This window comes from Harpia harpyja, chromosome 14 (genome assembly GCF_026419915.1).
Source record: "Harpia harpyja isolate bHarHar1 chromosome 14, bHarHar1 primary haplotype, whole genome shotgun sequence".
NCBI lineage: Eukaryota > Metazoa > Chordata > Aves > Accipitriformes > Accipitridae > Harpia > Harpia harpyja.
In genome coordinates this window covers 12,285,694-12,311,112 of record NC_068953.1, presented here as the reverse complement: position 1 = coordinate 12,311,112, position 25,419 = coordinate 12,285,694, and the positions used below count along the sequence as shown (strand labels likewise).

Here is a 25,419-nt window from a genome sequence, read left to right as displayed (position 1 = left end):
GAGCTAATTGCCCTGAAAGCATGTGATGTACAGATAATCTGGAATCCATGCATACAGAAAAAGAGATCATCTTCAATGGCATTGCTTTTCCTTGTCTCCAACCACTTTCTACTGAGTCCAGAATGCAGCGGGGTGACAGACTGCAAGGCCATTTGCATATTAGAAATTAAATATGCATTTAAATAAATATTTTGCTTTTTGCAGCTACCTGTCTTATGGCTTGTAAAACACTAGGAAGACGTTATTAAAATCTATCCCTCTGCAAAAGAATGATGTAGTACCTTGACCAAGGAAGTACCTAATGAACTGACAGCAGCTTTTGATGGTAGCTGAAAGGACTGTAAGGCTCAAAGCTTCTCTGCCAGCCCCGTTTAAGGTCTGATACAGGTCTTTTAATGAGATCAGACCACCAACTTTTCATTTGTAAGCAAATCTTACCTATTGAAGAGGAGTTGAAATCTCTGTGCTTTTGAGGTTAAGGCAAGGCATATAAGGCAGCTTGAGGATCCTTCTGGACTTAGCAGGCCCTGTTCAAGACACAGATTTAGTTGTAAATAGGAAACGTGAGAAGAGGGCTGCCCGCGGGCCAAACTGGCCCAGGGAGGATCACCAGCTTTGACCAGATCAACTCAGCCAATGCCAAGTTCATTCTGAAAAAATATTGCCCTACGTTAATTGCCAGCCCACAGAAGTTACTCAAATCAGGAGGGCAGACTGCTTCCTGGTCACCCTGAATGCTGGGTGCTACCTTAGGTAAATAAATGCAAGGAAGTCCACAGGCTGCTCTGCTGGACTTGGACAGCCAGCAGGCACTGACTGTGAGCAGACATGGTAGGTTTTTTCCAATAGATGCTGATGCAGTGGCATACTTCAATCCCAAAACATAAGACGACAGACAGTCTGTAGCAAAACCTGATTTTACAAATCAAAGCAGAACAAATGAACCATCTTTTTATTCTCATCCCTTATTCAGCGAAAGGAGTTCACAGACATCGCACCTTGAAAAAGGTTAGTGTGCTGTTAGCATTAGAATATTTTTCATTCAATTGTGTCGAAGTATAGGTCGCAACTTTTGCTCACAGTTTCCACAGCATCAGCTCTGGGGAGCAAGAACTCAGTTCAAGTTTGCTTTTTGACTAAAACCTTATCTACATTCATTTCAGCAAATGTATACCTGACATACCTTGTTATGATTTTGGAAGCAAAATCATTAAGTTAAAAAGGAAAAATTACTACAAGAACACTATAAATTAAGAAAATAAAAAGATTTCTAAATTTTTTAAAATAAAAATCTGTCCTGTCAGATATATATTGTATATATTTAGCACTTTAGAATTAATGGTCATTTCTGGGCATCATCATCATACCACATTACCACTCCAACCCCTACATTCAAGTAAAGATAAGTTGATCCCATGCTGTTGTGACCAATTCCTATTAAAGCTTTCATCCTTCATAGCTTTTACCAGCCAGTCCCTTTCGTTCTCGTCCGAGTCACTCATATCACTGGAATCGGCAGCCAGGAGACAAGAATAATTAATTTTTTTCTGCTGTGGCAATTTAGATTGGACAATTAAGAACAAGAAGAGCCACAGCACCAGGCACACGCAGCACGCCCTGTACAGAACTGCCAGGCCAAAGTGCTTCACAACAAATCCTCCTGCAAAACTGCCCAAGCTTGCTCCTCCACCATAGCAGAGGCCCTGGAGAACAGCATGCAGAGACCTCTCCATGCCCGGAGTGGCTATGTCATCCACCATCATGTTAACCACCCACCACAAAGCACCGCTACTGAAGGCAGATAAAATCTGGATAAGGAGAACTGACCATGCAGTCCACAAGAAGGAATAGCACAGAAGCTGTACTGCCAGGAGGCTTAGGCTGACTGCAACAATCTTGCTGCTCGAGAAAGTCCTCAGCAACTTCCCTTTGAAGAAATAAAGCAAAATTTCAGCAAGTAGCCCGACAGCCACAGAGAGCCCCATGTACAGCTCACTGCTGCCTCGGTCCTGCATCTGCCAGAAAAGAAAGTTGTGCACCGCAGACCCACCCACGCCAGTGAAGAAGATGGTGATGGTGTACAGGATTGCTCGGCCGTCGCTCCACAGTAGGGCCAGGGCTTTGGTGGTTTTGTTAACACGGTCAGTTTTCTTGGGAACATGGATGGGAAAGAAGACACTGACAAGCAACGACAGTGTTATCAGGAGAGCATAGCCATAAAAATGGACAGCAAGGCGGGTGATTATACTGCTGAGGAAGCAATTCAGTTGATCAACGAATACGGCAATGCTGCAGGCGCCTACAGATGCACCCAGGTAATTCCAAATCCACAGCTTGCCATACCTATCAGTCGCATCAACGAAGTCAAGAAATTCATAGAGACTCTCATCCACTGTCCATTCGAGAGAAGTAGCCAACAGCTCCCAAAGCACAACAGCACCCAGTACCATAAGAAAAATCTGATGCTCTCTGTCCTGAAAGATGTTTTGCACTGCCTTGAAACTGAAATCTTGAGCATCTTTCCGGTGGTCTGAAAGGTTTCCAGACACGTAAGCATCTCCAACAGTAGGAAGAGTTGTTTTAAACAAAGAGAGCTCATTACTTTCAATAGCGTAAGGGCTTTCTTCAGCATTATCAGCAAGATCTACTGCAGCAGGGCCCAGACTGCTCGTTTCCTTCTTGAGTCCACGTAAGGGAGGTCTGTAGGAAGACAGCATTTCTGGCTCTCGTGTCTCCCAGTTAACTGCTTTCACAGAAGTTGTCCAGATGGAGGGACCAACCAAGTAGCCATCCGTCTTTGTATCACCTTCACCAACCCCTCTGCCTTTTTTCTCAAGCCTATCTGTCAGGCCAAATAATCCCTGGAAGGCCGAACTGGTTAGTGTTGGCTTTCTGCTCGCCATCAAAACATCAGCAGTTGTTTTCGTCGTTTCTTTTGACCCAGCTTTTGCATTCGTAATAGCACTCGCGCTTAGAACACCGTAGCTGCTCGTGCCCAGACCGGCCGCCGTGGTGGCGGCCCCTCGGTCACCCGGCTGCTGGCTGGCGTTACAGTACTTGTACCCCGCGTCCCCGCCGGCGGGCGGGATGAGGGTGAGCAGCAGGCTGGCCCCCGCCGAGCCCAGCAAGGAGCCGGCAACCAAAAGCCGCCGCTTCCTGCGGCCCTTGGGGCAGCGGGAGCAGAGGGGAGCCCAGAGAGCTGCCGCCAGGTGCTTGGCTCCGGCCACGACGCCCACCAGCGGGGCCGGCAGCCCCAGGTGCCGGAGGTACAGCGTGAGGAACGGGGCCGCGCAGGCCTTGCCCGCGCCCTGCAGGAGACGGAAGAGGCCGGAGAGGGCCAGGGCCCGGCCGACGTCCCACTGCTCGCTCATGGCGCCGCCGCATGCTCCTCCCGCGGGCACCGGCGAGGCGGCCAGGCACCTGCGGGGACCCGGGGGACCACCCCCGCACCCCCGACCACCTCCGGGCCGCGGTGACCGTACCTGCACGGCGCGGCCCGCCCGCCCCGGCCCGCACCTGCCGCCGCCCGCGGGGCCGCGCCCCGGGCCCGCCCCGTTGCCAGGAGACGGCGGGCCGGGGGAGGACAGCGCCGCCTGCCGGCCGGGAGGGGAACGCCCGCGGCCCGACCCGTTCCCGCGCCGCGGTCTCTCGCCTCAGCCCCGGCCGCCTCAGCCCCGGCCGCCCCGGCGGAGAAGGGGGTCCTGCGGGCCGTGGCCCGGCCGAGGAGCCCCACCTGGTGCACGACGCCGGGAGGGTTTTGGGGGGAGGCGTCGGGCAGGGAGCAAGGCTTTGCTACAGGGCCAGCGGCCTGCGAAACCTGACTGTCAGCCCCAGCCTGAGTATTGAGCTCAGATCTAATGCTTCCTGTCCAGATTAACGTTTGTTTTCGATCCTTACATTATTTATTTTTATCCTTCTCCTGGAGGGAATGAGATTTGCAGACCGTGGGTAAGATCAAGGCCCAGGCCGCCGTGGGGTAGGACACGGATGCCCACGGGACGTCCATGGTTGCCCGCTCCGAGGTCTTTCCCCTCATCCCTTCCCTCACCAGGCGGTTCATCCCAGAGCATCCCAGCCGCTGCGAGAAGGAGCAGAGCGGCTCTGCTGCCTCTCACACAAAATAAGGGACATATTTGGTTTGTTTTTTTTTTCCCTGAAGTGGTGGCAGGAATGTTCCAACTTGCTTCAGGTCCCAAAAGGAGATGTTGTTTGCTGCAGTGTTTCCCCATATGTGGGGAAAAAAAAAAAAAGCTAAACTCTTCAATTCAGAGTCAGGATGGACTTTCAGAACCAAGACCTTCCATGCTGGTCAGAAACCAGAGCAGAAATGCTTTCCCTTTTTCATACAATGTGTTTCCAAGCAAGGCAACCCCCTGGCATTGGGTACTCCCCAGCCCACTCCCCTGCAAAATAACCCTCCTGCTTTCAGCCCCGCGCAGCGGGGACATCCTGACCCGGCACAGGCAACGGAGCGGGTCACTGCAGTGGAATAAGGCCGATGTCTGGCACTGGGTTTTGTTTGAGACACTTTGCTCAGGCGTCGGAGCTCCCTCCATCCCTCCCCATCGCTGTCAGGGCTGGCCTGGATCCCCTGACCATCTGCAGTGTCTCTCCCCTGCCTGCTCACAGGTAACCGGCCCATCTTGCGAGCAGCCATATCCGCTCCCCTCTGATCACAGGCGACTGTAATCTAACCCCATAACTCCCTTGTAGAAGTCAGCCAGTCTGGCTCCAGGGCTGTTAAGGCTTATTTCTATGAAGATTAGAAAACAAATTTACATCCTAATCCCACAGCAAGCACTGGTCCCCTTTTGCATCACTCCTGGCTTTCAGCTTATCCAGAGTGTTCCCAAGTGAATTTCACACCCTGAGGGTTTAAGCTGCTTTAGGGCAGCTGCCCCAAGGTTGCAGCTACGTCCCCCGACCCCCCACAGCTCTCCGCTCACAGCTCCGCTCTGTGCTAACACCTTTGCTCTGCCCCTCTCCTTTCAAGCCCTGTGGAGCTCGGGAAGGACTGGCTGCTGAGCACTTCCACTATGCATCTCCATAAGGGAACAGTTGTTCAGGTGCTGGTGGTCTCCAGCAGTCCCGGCAGACATGGCAATGCCTCTGCTGCAGCAGAGTGGGCAAGATGCAAGGAAATGTGTAAAAATAGGCTCATGAACCACTGAATTCAGAAGCTCAGTGCAGTCAGATCTCCTAAATCATCATTCATGATGGGGAATACCCTTCTTTCAGCACAGACTCTTTGATTTTGTTCCCATGCATTGAGTGATGTGTTCATAGTCCTGCTTTATTACAGTGCTTTGTAGCCAGCTGTTCTGCGTGTCGTGCCATGTGTTCATGCAAACAGCGTTCATAGGAGCCATCATGACACCCACATCCCATGGAGTTGTTTCCAGCTTCTGGGGTCACCTGGAAAACACATGCCAACAGCGTAGCGCAGCACAGAAACCAGCAGAGCTTCAATTTTAATGAACACAAAGCAAGACATGGGGAGATTGCATTTTCCTTGTTTTGAAACACCTTTAAGAGGGGCTTTTCCCCTGTTCTGCATTTATCCAAGCAGTGTTTGAAGGCTGCTTTTGTCCGGCTTTATGGTCTGTCCTCTGAGTGTGGTGGAGCAAAGGCAGGCAGGACTGCCTGGACACTGTATGCCTGTGGAGGGCTCAGCAAATTCAGCCAAGAAAAGGGAAGAGCTGCCTGAGCAGAGCGCTACTGAAATCACCCTGGTGGGATATGAAATATGGATGGGGCTGTAAACACCGCTGTTTGTTAGAACTGATTTATTCCTGGCACCTTGCAGTGGTGCTGCTGGGGAGGTCGTACGACAAAAACACATTGATCCACTGTTAACAGTGGCCATGCAGCGCTGTCCTCCCCCTCGATCAGTCTGTAGGTTTTCACATGGAGCTGGTGGGAGATTAATTTTCTTTCCATATGTAAAAATGATCTATACCAGGACTTCTTATTGCTGGGTTCGTTCTGCCTCTGAAGTTTTTAATTGCAGTACAGAATGCTCCCTGGAAAAGAGGTGATTTGTATTCTTTTTTCACAAAGCGTTTAATAATTTACAGCCAGTGGGTGTTTTCAGGTTGTCCTAGGTGGTATTTTGGGAGAGGTGATGGAAGGAGGAGGTTGTTCAGAATGCAGAGCTCACAGGCAGCTGGCTGGGGATTGCCTTAACTACCTGCAAGTGCCAAAGTGCTGCCTGCCACCTGGGCTGGTCCGGGTTTGTGCAGGAGGAGGTGGCAGTGACTCACCCTGGGAGCCAGACCTGGCATGACGCAGCCAGGACCGTGGGTGAGACAGCAAGCCACTAAGCAGGGACACATGCGGACCCTGGCCAAGCCAGCTCAGCATCAGCCACCGTGCGCTGGAGAGCTGTTTGCATCTCTGCTCGGCATCAAGCTGGGCACACAGAGAGCTGAGGGCATTTTGATGTAACAAAGACAAGTGTGGTATAATGGCTTAAATACATGTATTCAGGAGGGACTTGGAAAGGCTGGGAGTCTCTCCAACAAGCTGGAGGGAGGTGGAGGATCCTGCCAGGTAAAACCCCTAACACAGCTGTGCCAGAAGGGTTTGTGCCTGCAAGCCCTACCTCCAGGCTCTGTTATTTATGAATGCACCCCACACTCAGGCTTCTGTGCTCTCCCAGCCTCCAGGCAATGATGTCCACCCTTATCTCCTTGAGGTCCACCTGCCACATTCCTCCAGGCATTTCACCCAGACCCTGTGCAGAAGATGGAGCTGCTCTGAGGCCAGCAATTCCTGGGTACAGGGTGTACCTGAACACTGTCCCTGACTATGGTTGCTCTGTGATCTGCATTAACTGCCCACGATTTCCAGGGGCAAATAAAACAACCTGTGAAATTCTCTCTCTCACAGATGTGCTAACTCATTAACACGAGTTCATGAACTGTTTCTGCTCTATCAATGAGCAGCTCCTGCAGTCAGTAGGCTCAGTGGGCTTTAGAGAATGCTTGGAGAAAGCCAGCGTTTCACCCCTTTCCCAGCCCAGGCCTACGTGTGCTGGGCCAAGTGCTGGCCCCGCTAAGGGAATGGGGTGCTTTGAAGTGACAGACTTTGAGGGGAACAGGCTGCAGGGACAGAGCGTACCGGTACAGAGGGGAATCAAGGGGCAGCCAGCATGGGGGTTATAGACTACTGCTTCCACATTTCTGCAATTCAGCCATTTCTGCCCATCCCTTCACAAAAGAGCTCTTTGCCCATGAAGTCTTTCTGTGTAACATTGCATGTAGCCCCAAGGTGGGGAGGAGAAGACATCAGCCATAGAGGGCCAAATGACACTGATGTCTTTCTATTCCTACCAGCTTATTCCCCACCCATCCCAGCAACATGCAAACATAAAAACCCAACCAAACTGACAGTTTCTGCTGGGTTTTTTTTCTAATTTTTTTTTAATTGGCATTAAAAGGATTGCACCTTCTGATACAGATCATCTCTGACACCTATACAAATAACTTATAATCCATCTACATAATTTACAACTGTACAGAGTAAACTCTGGACACTGCAGACCACACTCCAACCTAGCACCCGGTCTCTTGGCTTTGTAAGCATTTGCTTTGTGTGCCAGGGTGCATGAACCCACCAATGAAGCCCCAAGGAGGCAGAGGTGTGAAGAGCCTCTGGTCACCCCTTAAACCCCATGTTACCCTATGCAGCAGCTTGCAGAGGAAAACAGCTGGTGCAAGCAGCCATTTCCCAACTTGTTTCTGAACTTCCTGTCTAACTTCAGCTTCCTTCAGGGCCAAAATGTTTGCTGCCTAAGTCTGGCATTGGTGGGCATCGACAGTTTTTGACCTTTGAGGTGAAAAACAGTACTGAAGAACCGATCACTGTTGCTGAGATCTTGCAGCCTTGTGACTCCCATGGGGGGACATTAAGCTCAGGGACTGTGCTTGGCTCAGCTGGGAGTGAGGGGCTACATCTGCCAGCATTTCAAGGTAGCTTCCTTAGGAAATGGTCATGTTGCTGTTGCCCAACATGATCTTTCAACTGTTGGTGCTGGTTTGGGATTAAATATTTCTGGGGACCTGGAGGCTTTTTACACTGCTAAATAACCCATCGCCTGCCGACAGCCCTTGAGCTGCTGTGCCCCCAGTAGTGTATTTCAGCAGTTGTTTTGGACTGCATGGTACATTCAAAGTGAGAGTGAATAAACCTTTAGCTTGGGAACAGGAAGCGATGATGCCTGCTGTGCCAGGTAACAATGCAGGACAGCAGCAGGAGTACGGCAGCCCTGTGCTTGCTGGTAAAGAAAGGGGCCAGGGAAGTCTGAGGGTTGAACCCCTAAAGCCTTGTGCATGTGGCAAGAAATGCAAGGAAGATTTCCTTGGGGCCTAACCAGCCAAGACAACCCACAAGCTCAGAGCAGTTCTGCAGAATGGAAACTCCTCTCCAGTACCCCAGACTGGGATACCTGGAGTTGGGCTCCTTGTTCCAGGTGTGGGTGGTTAAACAAAAGTGGCTTTCCAGAGATGCAGCTCCCCAGGGCTGGGCAGACCCGGCACAGACAGGACAGAGGGGTGGATTTGTCCCCAGCCATCACGGCTAACATAGGGGTTTGCCAGTGCCACTGCTGCTAGGTCAGCATCACCCTGTAGCACAGAGCTGGCTCCAGGGACTCCCCATCGATGACTAGCTGCTATGCACATATACAAAGCTAAAGGACACTTTCTTTGGGCTGCTGATCCAAACAAGCACCGCTGAGTGAAGGCAATCCAGGTAACAAGTTATCTGGGAGCTGAGAGAATAAAACAATGATAGTGTCACAGAAGGAATGCCCCCAAATCACCTCCAATGTGAATTTAGGGAAGACTCCCTGGAGACACTCCTGAAACCACAGATCACACTCAAAAAGTCAATAAATACACACCATGTTTCTTCCATTATTTCAGTCAGCCACAAACTGGAATGAAGACAGGGTCCTCCTACATGATAATCCTTCACACTGGCTTAGTCTGAGCCTGGGTGGAAGCAGGAGCTGTGCTATCGCTGCTCAGCCTGGCCCATCTGCAAACCAGGGGAGGGTTCCTACACCATGGTAGCACCAGAGGAACGGAGAAGTCTTGCAGGCATCCTGCCCATCCATCAATCCCAGGAGCACTACTCTACTCTTCTACATCCCTTACCTGCACAGCAGACACGGACCAAACCAGGACTACAAGGCAGACTGGGATGCAGAGGTATTGCTGGCTGGCCTCACGGAAGAGGTCCGCTGCTGCTGGGGTTGTAGGTGGTTGTTCCCAGGATGTACAACTGGAGGAAGGCAACCAGTGCTCATGAGGCTCCAGACCAGATGTGGAGAGGTCGTGTAGCAAAGCCACAGCGAAATGCCAGGTGGACTCAAAGGTACAGCTCAGACGTCAAAGAGCTGTCGTGCAGCCTCCATTGTCTGCTCAATGAAGGTTTCTTCTTCAAGCAGGTCTATACCATTCACAGCTGAGCATATCCCACAGCACTGCCTAGGCAGCCTGAGCTGTTCTTACCCTGTTCATTACTGCCAAATATTGCACTAGATTTCCCATGTCCCTGTTTCACACCATTCATCGTTACTTTGTGTGGCCCCTTTGAAACAACAGCAGGTTTCCCACTGACTTCCATAGAAGCTGCATTAGACACACGTGCTCTCCCAGTTGTGGTCAGGCTTACAATGAGGTTTCCTAAATCAGTCAGGGGAATAATTGCTGGTTTGCCCAAATACATCACCCTGTGCCAGAATGAAGAGTTTGCTGTGCAGAACCCCGCACAACAGGCCCTGATCCCCTGGCGGGCTGTCAGACATCACCATAATAAATATTACTGATAGCAACTGCTCTATGATCCACAAGCACAGCAAGCACCATCACCTCAGCTGTATTTTCCCCAGTCTTCCTGAAATGAAGAAGCTCAAAGGTTTTCCCTGACTTGTGCAAAAGGTTAAAACTCAGTTCCAGCAACACTCTGCCCCTTGGCAGGGGGGTGTTAGCTGTGATCATCACTGTCATTCAGCAGGGCATGGCTGTCCTCCCAGAGCCCTATCCACCTCTGCTGTTGCAGCTTTTTACACCGTTACCATTGTAAAATCACTGTTGGTGGCTTTTAGTGTGTTTTCTTTTCCCATCTCCTCTGTGATGACCCAATGTCTCATCTCTCACACCAGCTTTTTCTTGTTTTCTTCATTGGATAACGCCTGCAAATGTGTTGATAGGCAACAGCAGAGACCTGGGCATGTATTTCACAAGGCCCACATCTTCTGTTTTGTGCGGGTTGAATTTCATTGTCCTTGTCTTTTGCAAGCAGTAGCTGGGCTCTAGGCAAGGAGACACTTCCACACTGCAAGAGCACAAGAACATATTTACTGCATGTGCAAATCTGCCCGTGAGGGACAGAGCCTGATCTCAGACTAAACACCATGACTCTCCACTGACTGCTGAGGGAGGGCTGTCATACTGAGATGCGCAGCTGCTTTTATGCTTTTTCAACTGGTTTTGGCTGGAAAGATGAGCTGATGTGTATTAGTATTTGACCACAAAACCAGTGTCCTTAGCCTGGCTCACTTCAATTCTCAGAAATTCACATTTTACGTATGTTCCACATGGCCCATGGACCTTGAACCACCTGTCCGTTTGCTTCCAACACATCACATGTCACTGCAACTACTATAGGCACATTGATCCCTGCTGTGTTCACAGGGCTGAATTCTCTCCCCCTACCTTCTATGCTTGATACCCTAGTAAGGAATGCAGTCAGTGGAAAGAGCATCAGCTCCACGATATAATTAAGGAGATCTAAGATCTCAGTTTGTCCCTGGAGGTACCTATCCTGCTACTGTCTTAATGACAGCACCTTACTTAAAATGGAAGAACCATTTTGTTTCTCACATCATCATGCAAAACCACAAAGGTAGGAGAGCACCACGCTGCCCTGCTTTCCCTGGAGAAGCAATGTATTTGTCTGTAGGTCTTTTGTCATGTATGAGGATCAGGACTAGGACTCCCTGGGAAACAGCTCTGCCATCTTGGGAGCCCTTCCAGAGAGGAATGCAAGGTCACCAGCAAGATGTGCAGAGCCTGACACGCATGGCATTCTCACCTGATTACGTTCCTGTAGGCTCTTCTGCTGTCCTTGTCCAGACACACCGTGAAGGGCCTCTGCTCTGTGCTCCTGATTTTGATATTGCGTGTCTTAAACCTGTTTGCCACAGCCTGAATTGAGAAAGGAGGAAGACCCCAGTGAGCATCTCGCTTCCTTTCCCTTGGCTGTGCGGTGATGGGTGGTGAGTGCATACTGCGTATGAAAGGGACAAATTATGACATTTATCTTTTTTTTTTTAACCTCAGATGTGACACAAGGTGACTTCTTTAAGGAGGGAAGTGTCTCTCTTGTCCTTTTTCTGTAATCACAACCTGGTCAAATTTTGCAAGGGCAAACTTTCCAAACTGACAATGCTTGCACAGGTTGCAATCATCAGGGGATGTCTGATGTGGGGTATGGTCTGTTCTCCAGGGCTGTGATGTATCTTGGTGGGCAGCGTGGGCTGCAATACCTTGGCGTTTCCAAAACCCAGGTGAAAATAAGCAAAAGTGCGCCAGCTAGCTAAAAATACCAGCTGAGACACGGGAGGCTCCAGGGCCCAAATGACCAAGGGACAATAATACTTAATGCCACCCAAACTGCAGTGGCATGTTCCCATGGGGCAGCGTGTCCTCTGGGATCTACTTGAACTCTCATGTAAAACAAAAAGGACAGGAGACCAAGTTTTCAGTCTCATCTCTTGCATATCCACCTTTCTGAGTTGGTCATTAGATTTACTGAAGTTCCTGCTTCTCATTTATGCTTTGTTAAAATATTTCTCCAATGGCGTCTATTCTTGTGAGTTCTGTGGAGATTAACACATGGGGTCTGGGGAGGGCACTGCAGCTGCAGGTGTGGAGCTAGTGGAGTTGATCGCAAAACTATAGACCCTCTCCTGTACCCAAGTGGAGCCACGATGACTGGGACTAAGCTTTATTTCTCCACTTCGTCCCTGGGGTCCCAGAATAACCCCAGCAGCAGCTCAGTCCTTCAGGGTCTCCCAAGACAGGATTCAATGTGGCACTGACCAGCAGGGATGGCATTTGGGGCTTTGGCTCAAAAATCTAGACTTTTCCATGGAAAATAATTGCAAAACATGCTCTGAGCAGGGTGGCCCCAAAGCCTTCTCCTCCCCACAGAGTGTTTCACCTTTCACCGTTGTCATAAGGGATTTCCACACACTGGCCAACCCCTCCAGGGCTGTGAGCGTCCACAGCTACTTACTGAGAATGATCGTCCCGACAAATTGTTGATCCTAACGATTTCAGTGATGTTCACATTCAGACACACCAGGTCTGCAACAGAAGCAACGTGTTAGCCTTAGACCATGGCATGATCTCAGCTCAGCTTTAAGTGGGGCTGGTGCCAGATCCCACAATTGAGTGCATAGCCAGAGATCCATGGGATACATAAGGCAGCAGAAAAGGAGGACTCTAGCAAGCTCCATGGGCTAAGGGTTTGTGTGGGATCATGCTCAGGATGGAAACCTCAGAGGCTATGCTAAGGGCAAGGTGAAAGAGGAAGGCTGCAGCAAGAGGAAGATGCTGCCAAGCCTAGATTATGGTTATGCTGAACCCCACGTTACAGGGAGCCCCAGGCACGTCGTTCACGAGAAAACTCACAACCAAAGCCTGTGGTGACACCAATATATGCACATCACTGATTCAACCCCCACAGCCCAGGCACAATTGGCACCAAGTACCATGGTCAGATTTACTCTATCGAGCACCAGAAAACTAAGCAAACCCTCTTCACGTGGTTCCAAGCAGGAAGAACCCACCTTCAGACTCATCAGCAGGGATGGCTTTCATCACGAGACCTGTGGCGCGCAGGGACATAGCCAGCTCCTTCGCCCGGTTGCTCACCACAACCTGCAGGAAAGGCTCTGTTAATTCACCCTGGCAGAGAGGTTAGACATGGAGAGATCTGGGGGCAGTTTTTCACAAATGCAGTGTTAGCTAACAGGCTTTTAAAGTTCACCACGACCTCTCTGTCCTCACCTGGAGTGCAATTCCAGAGGAAAGGAGGAGGGCCAGAGCACTCCTTTTAGGAGATCTGCCATGCTGCGGGTCCCTGTAAGCAGAGACATTTTGGGCTGCTGAGAGCCCCACTTACCTTTCTGTATGTTACTGTGAGATCTATGCCAGGGCCATCCAGGGTCATTTTCTTCTTGGTCATGATTAACTCTGCAAGGAGGGAACCGGGTAGGATTGAGGTTTCACTCATCCCACCTCTCTGTGGTCAGCAGAGAGGGGTTCTCCCACGGAATGACCCATCCCCTCTGTCACACAGCAGTCATGGTCTGGCACACCAGCCCTTCTCTCCTTGCCTACAGGAGCTGAGGCTCTGCACTCAACAAGTCCAGTGAGATGGAGTCACTCGAGGGTCTGCGCCCAACCGCAATGGCAAACATCCATTGGATCAGACAGCGGGTGCACTGAGGGAAGGGCTGGATGTGCCCTCTGTAACAGTCCAGCCTTCAAGCACCCTTGTCCCATCACTGTCAAATCAAGGAAGCTGCATTTCTAATAGGGAAAACATCTGGCAAAGGGGATGGCTGTAAAGCCCAGCTTGTTTCCTCAACAAAAATATGGTGCTGGTACAACTTCAGAGGGTCCTGGAGCCAAACAAAGGCACAGCCTACAAAACCTGGTTGAGACCAGGAGCCAGTGACCACAAGGACTCTCATTTAGCCTGGTGTCATGCACCCGAGAGGGAGATGGAGAGGTTTAGGGAAGCCTCCTGTTCGTCAGGGAACAAGGGATATTGCCCCATGGCATGGCCTTGACTGCTGCAGGCTGAGGGACAGGGCAAGTGGGAACTGGGGCTGGCAGGACTCCTGCCCAGGATGGCAGCCCCTGCTGCAGGGCTCGACTCGGGGGGACACACGCACCTCTGTGGGAGATGCTCTCCTGCACCTGGGTGCGCAGCTCCGTGAGGAACACGTCCTCGGCCGGCTCCTGCGCCGGGTCATTGAAGAAAATCTGAAAGAGAGGAAAATCTCTAAGAAGAACTCCTTCTCAGTCACCCTGTGGCATCACACTAAGCTTGTGACATCAAAAGGTTCTCCAGAGCACCCAGGTGTGACATCACCAAAGGGAATATTTGACCTCATCATGGCAGCCAGGGGGTCTACGGGAGGAGAGAATTGCTTTTGCTCTGCTTTCTGAAGCCCAGGAGCATGGCAGGCCTTGCCAGGAGGCCGGTGGACCTGGCCAGCTGAGCCACGGGCAGTGTCCCCTGCCACTGGGTGTCACTGCACACTCACAGATGAGTCTGTTCCCAGCCATCCCCCCGCAGGCAACCCAGGTCAAGGAGAGCAGCTTCCCAGGCCTGACTGCAGCTGCTGGCTTAGCTCCAAGACATGTAATTTCTATCTGATACACCTAAATCAACTGATCACTTCAGACCTATTAATTATTTTCTTTTCATGGGCTAGCCTTGAGCAAAATGTGAAGATAAGGTCCTGGAGAACCTCTCCTAGCCACTCCTAGCCCTACGTCCAACTGCGGTGGGACTTGACCTTCACTTCCAGGAAAACTCTCTGCAGCCAAAGAGGAACAGTGTGGTCTTAACCAGAAAGGCCAAACAGGCTTAGTGTTTCCAGATGAAGCAGCATCACACCCTGTATGACAACAGGGTAGGTTAGGTGCCTCTATCTGAAAACCACATCTGGAGTCAGTTCCTCTTCCCCTGCTTGAGTCACCACTCTCTCACTTGCTTTTGATTTTTGTCTTGGAGGAGAAATGAGTGGAAGAAAAATTCACAAAAAACCCCAAATCCCCAGCCACACAAGCTGAGGACCAGGTGCTCCAAGCGTTTACAAGCTATACGTTATTAGTTCAAGTCCTGGTGATGCTCTACCAGTAATTACCAAAGCTCCTCCAGCTCTTTGCAAGCCACATGCCAGTTTGCTCATGTAATGGCTGCTCCTTTGCTGCAATAGGTTACCACACTGGCTACGGGTAGATTAAAAGGAGATATGTGCATCAGTGCCACCCTAAGCTTTGAAGGGGGAAAACTGTCAGAGGAGCAGTTGGGGGGTTGTTGTTACATAACTGAATACAGTAGTTGTTTGCTCCCATATCAAGTGCCAGGTATCATTCTGATACCATTTCAGAGAAAAGCTGGCAGGAAATAAATAAAAAGGTGTTTCAGGAAGCCCTGCAAAGCCCCTGCAAGTTACGGGAAGGTTTTGGCAAAGTCACTCAGAAAACTCCTGCTTGCTCACAGCATCTAAAGCAGCAGGAGGTGCCAGAGCTCCTGAGCAAACCCGAATCCAGCAGAGCAGGAAATCTGTCCTTATGGGGTGATTTCAGGGCTCACTTTGCTGACCTGTGTGATCCTGAAATAGCCTTCCTGGGATCGTTGACCCCGGCTGAGCTGTGCTACACGGAATCACTAGATCCAGGAGCCTGGCAAGGAGTGGACAGGCTGGGGAGCACAGAGATCCAGCCTCAGATCTGCTGAAAGCCCCCAGACCCCGTTCACTTTGCACAGCTCTGCCAGCAGTGGGGCTCTGCAAGCCCTTGCAGGGCCACGTGAAGGCACAAGAGATGTGGCACCCACCTTCACAGCGTAGACCTGGAAGTAGACGGGCTGGATGCCCATGCGAACGTAGTAAGCAATCACATCAGTGATGAACAGATCAGTCACAAGATGTTTGCTTGGAGAGGAAGGCTGGGGGGGGCAAATCACATTATGGATCAGCCACAGTCACTTCTCAAAAACACTACCACAAACCCTCACGCCTTCCTAGATAAATAATGAGCAATGCGCAGGGCAGCGTTGATCTGCTCTGTCATAACTAGTCAAAGCAAATGGGAGAAGCAAAGGCTTGCGCCCACCTACCAGCCTTTTTTGTAGGCTATTGATGGTGGCTCAAACTGCCAGGAAATGAGAGCTGGGGGTATTTCAGCAAATGCCTCATTTACATTTTCTTTCTTGAAATCTGCCATTTCCTGTCCTTTGGCCAAAAAAACCCATCATAGCAAGTGGGTCTTGTGGGCTGGGGCAGTGTCAGACGAATGTACCTTCCCGGCTGCTGGGCCCTGGGGCGGGTTTGCAGGGAGAAAGCTTCTATCTGGGGCACAGAGGAGCCCTGCAGGACATGAGCTCATCCTCAGGTATGGCAGATGTGTTTGGGAAATGGGCCAGGCTGGGGAGGTGGGAAGGTTTCCCTCGTACCATGGCGGCCAGCTTGGGAATCATGTGGCACAGCGTGTTGATGTTGCTCTCGTACCACGGGTCAGCTCTGCCCAGGTACCCGGCCACCTCGCAGAGGTCCTCTTGGCCTGTGGCAGTGTGGTCCTGCAAGAGAAACACGCAGCTCAGAGTATGATCAAAATACCAGGAGCCTTAGAGGAGGCAGAGGGAGCTGGTGCATGAATGCCGTGTGAGCAGCTCTCCCATCCCTCCCCATTCCCTGCTTGGTCCAGAGAAGATGGCAAAACATTTCTTGCAGCACTTATTTAGCAGGTGCTCAAGAACAAAAATTAAGTGAAGGATGAAAAGAAGCAATACATATTTTTATAATGGCACATCTGTCAGGACTCACAGCAAGATCTGGGCCAGCTTAAAATATCATGAAAAGTGCAACTGTTTATTTATCGCTGTCTCGAGGGTGTCAGACTGGAAGAGATGTGCCCAAGATAAACTGTAAGGTAGTGACTTGCAGAACTAAAACTGGGGCCATGACCAAGCAGGCAAAGCCCTCAGTAAGGGGCAGCCGCTTCCCCTAACCATTTGGGAGGTGAGAAAAGCATCGGTCCTTTGCTAAAGCTCCCTCAATCCTCCTATAGAAGCAAAACTGAATACCATTTCTAGGCTGTGAGTTATCACCCATCAGGTGGTTGAAGCAACCTGAATGTCTCTTGGGGTTGATGGATTCCTGAATCCAACCTGCAAACTGAGCCCAGCTACCCTGTCTTGGCTCCCATGCTCCTTGTTCTAGGAACAAGGCATTAATGGATGTGAATTCCTGTAAACCCCCCTGCTCCTCCTCCAAAAACACTGTCAGTTGCTGGCAGCCAGTGGCAGCACACAGAGCTGCCGAGCCCGGACTCACCGTAACAGCCAAGGTGTTTGGCTGCCCCGTCACAACCGGGATGTAGTAGAACTGCAGGTTCAGCCTGGGAGTCAGGAAAACTCGCCGTGTTTCTCGTTTCCTTGAAATGGAAAAATAAATAGCCGTGTCTCAAGGGGAAGGTGGAAGAACATGGCTCTTGGCCAAGGCTGGACAGTGCCAAGAGACTGCAGCCACTCTGCAACAGGAGCACGTGCCCTCCTCGCACACCTCCTTTGCCCAGTGTGACAGGATGGCATAATGCCCCCAGGTTCCCACATCGAGCAAGGGGAGATGATGGGGGTAAGGGGCATCCTGCAGACAGGCTTTTGGCTGGGACCGGTGGTCTCGTCTGCACCCAGCTCTGCTCCACAGGCTGCTGCCGGCACCGCGACCCAGACCCACCCCACACTGCTCTCCTGGCCCGGTGAACCAGCTGGGAAAAGCCAGCTGGAAAACAGCTTTTCTTTAGGATTTTTCCCTTTTCCATAGGAAAACATCTTACCTCATTTATTGTTCATTTAACCCATTCAATGGACAGAAGGGAATAACTCGCTGCGTACATCATTTGGGCTAACAGAGCCAAATGATCCCATGCAGCCAGTGAAGTCAGATGCATTTGGGTGCAAAACACCTGGGTCCCATCCTGTCCCAGGTAACGCTCGAGTCCAACCCCATCCCCAGCCATCTTGGCTGCTTCAACAGACTCAAGAATAAAGCCCCCCACTCAATCCTCCCTTCCCCAGAGCCAAAGAGGCTGTGGCCACCAGTTACCTCAAAGAGTGATAGGCTTGGGCCAGGCGCCCCAGGATCCGGTCATCCCCCAGCAGCACGATGCGGGCAGTGTGCAGCCTCTGGAGCGGGGCTGCAGGCACTGGGGGGATGCCTGGTCTCCTCTGCAGCTTCACCGGGGGCTTCGCCCCAGGACCATTGCAGCCAGCCTGCAAGAAGGCCACGTTCTCCAGTGGCGACGGCTTTTTTTTAATGCCACCCTTCCTGTGGAGACGGGATTGCTCCGTTTCAGCACTGCAAGGGGCGAAGGGCTCCTCGACTGCCGTGGGCAGGTCTCGTTCGATGCCACTGTCAGTGGAGAGCACGGAGAAGCGGGTCTGCTTGCAGCACTCGCAGTCCGAAATTATGTCCTGGATCTCGAAGTTGTCCAGGTCTTGGCTTAGGCAGTCAGGCTCGCAGCTCTGCGACAGCGGGCGGATGAACAGCACCAATTCCTTCCCTGTGGGCAGAAGGGAGCTCGGGGAGGGAAATACAACCAAAGCCAGGCTGAGCCCTAGTCCTTCCCTGGCTCCCCTCTTCTCATGCAAACTGTAGGGCCAATACCTCTACCAGCAGGTCCAAGAGGAGTCAGTCTTTCAGTCCCATTTCTCGTTGCACCATGAAGAGAGCTCAATATCACTCAAATCAGGTACTTTGGGCACATCCTGCTGCAGCCTGTCCCACAGGGGTCCTCTCCTCATCTCCTTTGCCCCTCTCCCCCCCAGTCCCCTGATCTGACACTGACACCCCACAAGAAAGAAGGCTGGTGCAGTCGGCACGAACCTCCACGAGCTTGGCCTTTGGATGATGGTTATGAAACTCACTGCTCAAGAATCAGGGCTAAATGACATGTTTTGCACAGGCTTCCCAGCCTCAGGCACCGTCCCGTCTGAACTCCCCACAGCCCCCCTGGGGCACTCACAGAGCTGGTCGTCTTCTGTCCAGAGGTGAAAGCTGATGTTGGGGTTAGGCAGAGGGGTACCCTGCAGCCCTCCTAGGGGAGCATTGCCTGGGGGAAACAAGGATGCTTGTAACACACAGGAGCAATTTTCCCGCACAGGTGCATGAACCCCTACTGGTGCTGTGCTTTCAGATGCTGGCTGAGATAGCCCGTGCTGAGCCCCAAGGGCTCTCCCACCCTGGTTGCCTTCTGGCCAGACATGAGGCTGTAATCACAGACCCCTGCTCTCACAAACTGAGCCATAAGAAAGTACCTATACTGTTGATGAATGGGAGAAATGAAGAAGGGGAAACTGAGGCATGGGTGAGTGAAGGATCTTGCTCTGCTGCAGACAGCAGAGGGATTGCAGAATAAATAAAACATTCTTCTAGAACTGGGCATCCAATGCATGTGACCCGACCTCCCTTGGCGATGTCAGCTGAGATGCGAGACAGCCCTCTGACCCCACCATTGCTGCCTATTTTTAACCCATTATGGCTCTGTGAGAAGCAGTGAGACAATTTAATAGCTCTCTGCACCAAAAGAAGATGGTCCCACTCCTCTCCCTGCACCACTGGCTGTTCCTTCCCATATCTTTCACTGGAACAGTCTCCAGCTCTTTCCAGAGAGGGGGGTGGGGTGCAGTGACCTTCCACCAGGAGTAGCCAAGAAGAGGAAAACATGACCCCCATTTCCCTCTGGTCTACCCCAGATTTGTGTGAGGAGCTGTGATGGATGGGGATGTTTGTTATAGTCTGCGTAGCCCTGATGGCACCAGGCTGGAACAGAGCACTGCCAGGGATGGAAGGAGATGGCAGTACCACTGTCCACCACATCAGTACAAGGAGGTTTCGAGGAGTGGTACACAGCGTCTCCCCAGTCTAGGCCATGGCAGGGTGTATCTTACACCAGCAGAGCACTAGAGCATCTGTCCAACCTCCCCTGGTTGACATCTATGGCACCCTTTGCAAATGACAGTCATGTCTCTGGGCCTCAGGGCAGCTGAATTAGCAGCAGAGATTGCCACAGTCCCTTTCCTCAGGTGACAAATCTGCGTTCCACTGCCACATGCACTTTGCCATCCTGGACATCAGGTCACTGCAAGGAGCCAGGCTGCAAGGACCTGATCCCGGTGATGGATGCTGTTAAAGTGGAGGCAGATGGGAGGTGGGGATGGACAACTGTAGGAGGGCAACGGCGAGGACATAGCAGTGAGGCAGGGGCCTGCCAGCTTGCACAGCTCCCTTAACCTTCCGTGCATGGCTGGCCAGGAGCTCACCTGCTTGCAAGGAGCTGAGGACGGCGCAGTAAATCTTCTCCAGCCTTGCTGCGTGCTGGCTGCGGTCTGCACTGGCCTCGTTTCCTGCACACTCGACTGCCACCACCACTTGCCGGAACCAGTGCTCAATGTCACTCGTGGGCATATCCTGTCGCAAGGAGCAGCTATTAACACCCCGAGGCATGAAAAGAGGAGATGCTCCAGGGGCAGGGCAGCGGAAGAGGGCAGAAAGAGGGCAAATGAGTCCTGCAAAAATTGTTGTTTCGCAGCAGAGGACACACATGTCCTTCTGTCCCTGGGGAAGGCTGGAGGAGGAGAGATGCTGGCTGTACTGCCTGCTTAAAGCTTTTTTCTGGCAGGTTTGCAGCTGATGGGCACTTTGCTCCCAGCTGCCACAAGCTCGGGGAGTCAGCAGCAGAGCTGGCAGCTCAAGTGACCCTCAGGAGATGGGGACAGCAGACACACAAAGGTGTCCTTAGAGTGGAAATCACTGAGAGCCCTTGCAAAGTCACCTTTCTGAACCAGACATTTGTCTTACTGTGGCCCCACAGCTCCTTGAAGGAGGTTTTGGAGAAAACTGGTTGAAACATTTCCGCTGAGTTGTCTTTGCAATGACCAGTGGCTCACAGAGGAGCCTATATTCCAGCTGCAGAGCCCAGCTTTGCTGTGCAAAACTGAGGACTCAAACTGAAGATTCAAAACCTCTGGCTCCTGCTGCACCAACTCTTATATTTGAAGAATTTTTTAGTTTAACACCAGCTCTGCTCATAGCCCAGCTTTGGAAGTAACACTGGGGCTACTGGAGATGGAGACTACCAGTGAGGAGCTGGGGGGGGGGTCTCTCCACTTGCCAAAAAGCCTTCCCACACTCTGAGGTGCCCAGCAAGACCAGGACCATTGGAAAACCACACATGGTGCTGCAGAAGTGCTGCCAGTTACCTGGAGGCTCGCCTTCAAGCCGCTAACGTCACAGCCCTCGCCCAGGGCCGCCTGCATGGCGTGGATGATCACGTAGCACATGCATGCCCGGGGGCTTTGGGAGGCCTGAGCTGCCTTTGTGTCAGTGACCAGCGCGTTGCAGATGGCTTCAGAGAGCAGCTCTGGATCAGCAAAGATGAAAATCCTGCGTGGGGCAGGAGGGTGGGAAAAGAGGGACATGAGATGAGATGAGGACTCCCTGTTACTGACACCAGGGCTGGCACAAGCAGCTCACGTCTCCATTATCCCACGCAGAGAAAAAGGGTTGCTGCTGATATTCCCCTTCTCTGCCCTGTCTCCCCACCAAGGGAAGCTCTCTGCATCCCAGGACCACATAAATAAATTGGGACACATGGAAGGAACGTGCTCCTCCCAATGCAAAGCTCATTTTAGCAAGGCACTGGATGCCACCAAATTGTGTTCCCCAAGACCACATACTGCCATGTGGTTTATGTCCAAATTGTCTGTTCCAACCAACATTAATTCAGAGCGCAGGAAAAGGACAGATTTCACTGTGAGACTATAAAAGAAATAAAAGTAACAACACATTCGAAGAAGCACTACTCACTTTTCCTGATAAGGATATGGATCGCTGTTGAGACTTTGTTCGGAAATGACCATTCTTTGGTACAATGTACCTAGCAAATGCAAGAAGATAAACATGCAGGAGTCAGAGCATGAGAAATAACAACACAACTCACCAGAGCAGCTCGGTGCTGCTCCTGGTTGTAGAGGCTGATGGTGGGTCTGCCAAGTCGGCAAACACCCGTTGCTGGAGTGACAATGTAAAAGAGCCAAGAATCAGGCCCAGAGTTAAAAATAGTCAAGGACAAAGATAGGCCATGCGACATAAAAAGAAAACCCCTTCTATTCAGGGATTATTTCCTGTATTTCCCTTCCTTTGTTTAGTGGATTATGAGCTTGGGAGCAGAGTCGGAAGCCAGAAGAAGAGCTCTACTCCGGGCCTCCGGGCCACACTGTGGGACAGTGTTTGGGTGGATATGAAGAGCACAACGCGTTTCTGAATCAGGAGAGATGTACTTTACCCTCACCCAGCTCTGGGGTAGGGAAGATACATCCACCCCGCATTGCTCAGGTGCAATCATTTTGTGAACCTTGTGGTGCTCTGAGGGAAGCCCCACTGGAGATCCCCATCTCTCCCCACTGAATCATCCTTTTACCAGAAGTCAGGTGAGGTAAAGGTGGACCTTGGAGCTCCAGACAAAGCAGTACTGGGGAAGAGTGGTCAGGGTGATTGATGGTGATGGGCTGAGACTACCAAGAATGGCACTTTATAATTTCCCACCAGGTTTCTTATATTTTACCTCCACCTCACAAGGTATCTGTACCTTGCACTGTTTTAAGGATTGCTTTTAAAGACTTTTATTAAAGAAAACTTTAACAAGAAGAACTTTAATGAGCAATGTAGAGAAAAAGGAAAATAGAGTTGTCCTCTGGCTTGCTATCTAAAAGGGACTGTTCTCTGCAGAAACTAATGACGTTTTAGTGTCTAAAACCTGATGCACAGGTAGTGGAGGAAGAGCCCATGCTGGACAGCCTGCAATTCAATCTCAGATGGAGACTTCACTTTGCAAAAAGGAGACCTCCACAAAATTTACTGAGATGCCCAGGCTAGCAGCATAAGCACCCTGTTTCCCATATAGACAGAGGTTGTATGTGTGTATATATATATATATATATATACACATCTGGCCTCATATGGGCTGGATTTGACTCTGGTGGTGCCTACACTGACAGCAGGAGGACCCCAAGGTTTTCAGCTAGTAACTAAGGATCAGCAGCTTGAAATAAGGAGAGGGGAACCCTTCCATCCAAATGCATCCCTAAAACCCCCAAGTGTTTGGCCAGCCCCCTGCAGAAAACCCTGCCATGGCTCACTGCGTTAGGCAATGGCCAGCTCAGGTATGGAAATTCCCCCAAACCCCCACTACTATTGCCTTGAGGACCCAAGCCATTCAGCATGCCATACATAGGCAGAGCAGAGAAGCCCTCATACCTGGTGCTGTCCTTTCCATCTTCAGCCTGATGGCATAGTCCAAACCGATGGTGCAGAAAGGCTTGGGCAGGGTGAGCAGCTTCTTGCAGAAATCATACACTCTGCTGCAGAGCTCTTCAGAGATGCAGGGAGCCTGGAGCGAGAAAGGGGCAGATATGGAGATGCCACAGACAGTGATCCCTAATGGTGCTCTCCCCACAACAGACCCCAAGGTGGGAGGGCACAGAGCTACACCAAATTCAATATGGATTTAAATGCAATATATGAAGGAGAATCAGGCCCTACAATGGTTTGGAAACCTCCAGCAATACCCACTGAAGGACTGTGGGCACACATTTTTTGCCAGGTTGTGACTTCCTCCACCAACAGGCACCTAAACACCTCCAGAAAAGGGGGTCAGCTGGAAGGACCTGTCACTCCCATACATGTCACAGGTGACAGTGTCTCAGCCATCAAACAGCACACTGGGAAATGCACAGTTGAGTCCACCCGTGGTAGTCCCAGGGCTTTGCTGGGCAGGTACTGGGATATTTCAGCACAGGAATAGGTACTGAGTGACTTCGGGTGGCCCCCTTCTGTGGCTTCTGATTTCCCTGGATCTTGCCCCAGCGAAGCCCATGGTAGGTTACCTTTATCAAGGTATACATCAGCGTGTGCAGCAAGGGGATGATGTAATGTCTGAAGTCACCTCGCTCCGCCTGTGGAACCAAAAGGCACAGTCAGTGCAGGCAGCGCCTGGCAGGATGCTGGGGTGGGCAGCACGACCGGCGGCAGCAGAGACCAGAGCCGGGGGAGTCACCGGAGCCCCCAGGATGTGCTGGGTTCTGTCTGCTCAGCAGCTCAGACACACAAGGAGAGCACGGGCATTCGCCCTGGCTTAGGGGTGACGCTCCCTGGGTCAAGGTGGGGTTTGGGATCCCTCCACAGGCCATCAGGGTGGGCAGGATGTCCCCGGGGCAGACAGGTCCTGCATGGTGGGCATCCCACGGGACCCAGGCCCTGGGGAGAGGTGTGGGGGATGGACCATGCTGCCGTGGCCACTGCCACACCGCAGGGCTGGAGATTGCTGTAGGGATGTGAAGGCTCCAGGAGCTGCTGCAAGAGCATGGTTTGCACACTGACAGCTCTGCAGTGCATATGCAGCAGCCATGGTGGAAGAGGGGGAGCAAAAGTTTCTAACTGAGCTCATTAAGGAGCTCCTTTCTGTTGCAAAAACTCATGTGGAAATACAAACCCTCTGGGAAAAGCCTGTCTTACATTTGGTGGGTGTGAGACCAGAGTGAACAGGGAGGAGAGATGTTCTTGCATCCCCATCCTGGCCCATGGGAAGCTAGATAGATGCTCAAGCTGACACAGCTCCTGCCCCTCCCTGCAGCCTGGTCTGGCTCTAACAACAGCTCCAGCAACAGGAATGTCCCTGGATAAACCTGGGAAGGATATTTCCACCCCAAAGTTATTTCCGGTACCTTTCTTTAGGCCTGCTGTGCTGACAGATCTGAGTTCAATGGAACTGATGGCAGCAAAGCTTTGAAACAATCAATAAAATGAGTAATACTGAGTTGCTGAGACCAGCTGATATTTGCCCAGAGCTCTGGAGGAACTCAAGCATGAAATTGCTAAATTATCATCTGCGGTCGGTACTGACTGCTCAGAGCTGCTGCAGTGCCAGAGGAATGAAAAAAAAAAAGAAAAAAAAAGTGACACTGATTTCAAAGATGATCTTCAGGGAGATGAAGGGAATTACAGACCAGGAGGCCTGACATCCCTCCTGGGCAAGGAAAGATAAGAGTAGCAGAGCCATAATAGGTATAAGGGGAAGGGACTGACATGGCCTTTGCAGTGGAAAGCAGACGTCAAGCCCTCTGGGGGAATCCCTGCATCCATAGCCAAGGGTGATGTGGGTGTTCCTGTCTATCTGGATTTGCAAAAGCCACTTGATAAGATCCCTCCCCAAGGCACTGATGGAAGCTAAACTGCCATAGCGTGAGAGAGACAGCCTGCAAATAGCCTCAGAGCTGCTTAAAAGGCAGAAAACAAAGATTAGGAGTAACTGCTCGATGATCACAGCCCTGCGATGTGTACACAGGGATCTGCGCCGGGCTGACACGGCTCAAGTGTATGATATGGGAGTGTTGACAGAGAGAGGTGACAGCCTCTGCAGAGTGTGCTTGGCCCCCCTGGGGCTGAGCAGCAGCTGGCTGGAGACACAGGAGCTGAGCAATGCTGAGCAAGGCAGCTCCATCCTTCCAGCTTGAAAGGAGAAATAGCAAAGAGGTAGAGAAAAT

At 51.4% G+C, this 25,419-nt stretch overlaps 2 protein-coding genes across 8 annotated transcripts in view; both read right to left on the bottom strand.

Moving 5' to 3' along the window:
- The window catches only part of MFSD6L (major facilitator superfamily domain containing 6 like), a 31,511-nt gene extending 28,016 nt beyond the window's left edge, over window positions 1-3,495 (bottom strand). Inside the window, exon 1 of the mRNA XM_052808456.1 lies at window positions 1,997-3,495. Coding sequence (XP_052664416.1) covers window positions 1,997-3,371 — 1,375 coding nt within the window. The 5' untranslated portion in view covers window positions 3,372-3,495. The remainder of the gene's footprint in view (window positions 1-1,996) is intronic.
- A 5,395-nt stretch (window positions 3,496-8,890) lies between these two features.
- PIK3R6 (phosphoinositide-3-kinase regulatory subunit 6) overlaps window positions 8,891-25,419 on the bottom strand; it is a 36,790-nt gene continuing 20,261 nt past the window's right edge. For 4 of the 7 annotated variants that reach the window (XM_052808335.1, XM_052808337.1, XM_052808338.1 and 1 more), the window contains 16 exons: window positions 23,764-23,832; window positions 23,135-23,267; window positions 21,686-21,755; window positions 21,079-21,262; window positions 20,140-20,287; window positions 18,843-18,929; window positions 17,924-18,380; window positions 17,153-17,252; window positions 16,273-16,395; window positions 15,655-15,765; window positions 13,979-14,069; window positions 13,201-13,271; window positions 12,866-12,956; window positions 12,310-12,380; window positions 11,104-11,216; window positions 8,891-10,344 (listed from right to left, as the gene is read on the bottom strand). In XM_052808335.1, coding sequence (XP_052664295.1) covers window positions 10,188-10,344; window positions 11,104-11,216; window positions 12,310-12,380; window positions 12,866-12,956; window positions 13,201-13,271; window positions 13,979-14,069; window positions 15,655-15,765; window positions 16,273-16,395; window positions 17,153-17,252; window positions 17,924-18,380; window positions 18,843-18,929; window positions 20,140-20,287; window positions 21,079-21,262; window positions 21,686-21,755; window positions 23,135-23,267; window positions 23,764-23,832 — 2,076 coding nt within the window. In that variant the 3' untranslated portion in view covers window positions 8,891-10,187. Of the gene's footprint in view, window positions 10,345-11,103; window positions 11,217-12,309; window positions 12,381-12,865; window positions 12,957-13,085; window positions 13,272-13,978; window positions 14,070-15,654; window positions 15,766-16,272; window positions 16,396-17,152; window positions 17,253-17,923; window positions 18,381-18,842; window positions 18,930-20,139; window positions 20,288-21,078; window positions 21,263-21,685; window positions 21,756-23,129; window positions 23,268-23,763; window positions 23,833-25,419 lie in introns of those variants that run through there. The other 3 variants (XM_052808336.1, XR_008238287.1, XM_052808339.1) reach the window with 3 other exon arrangements.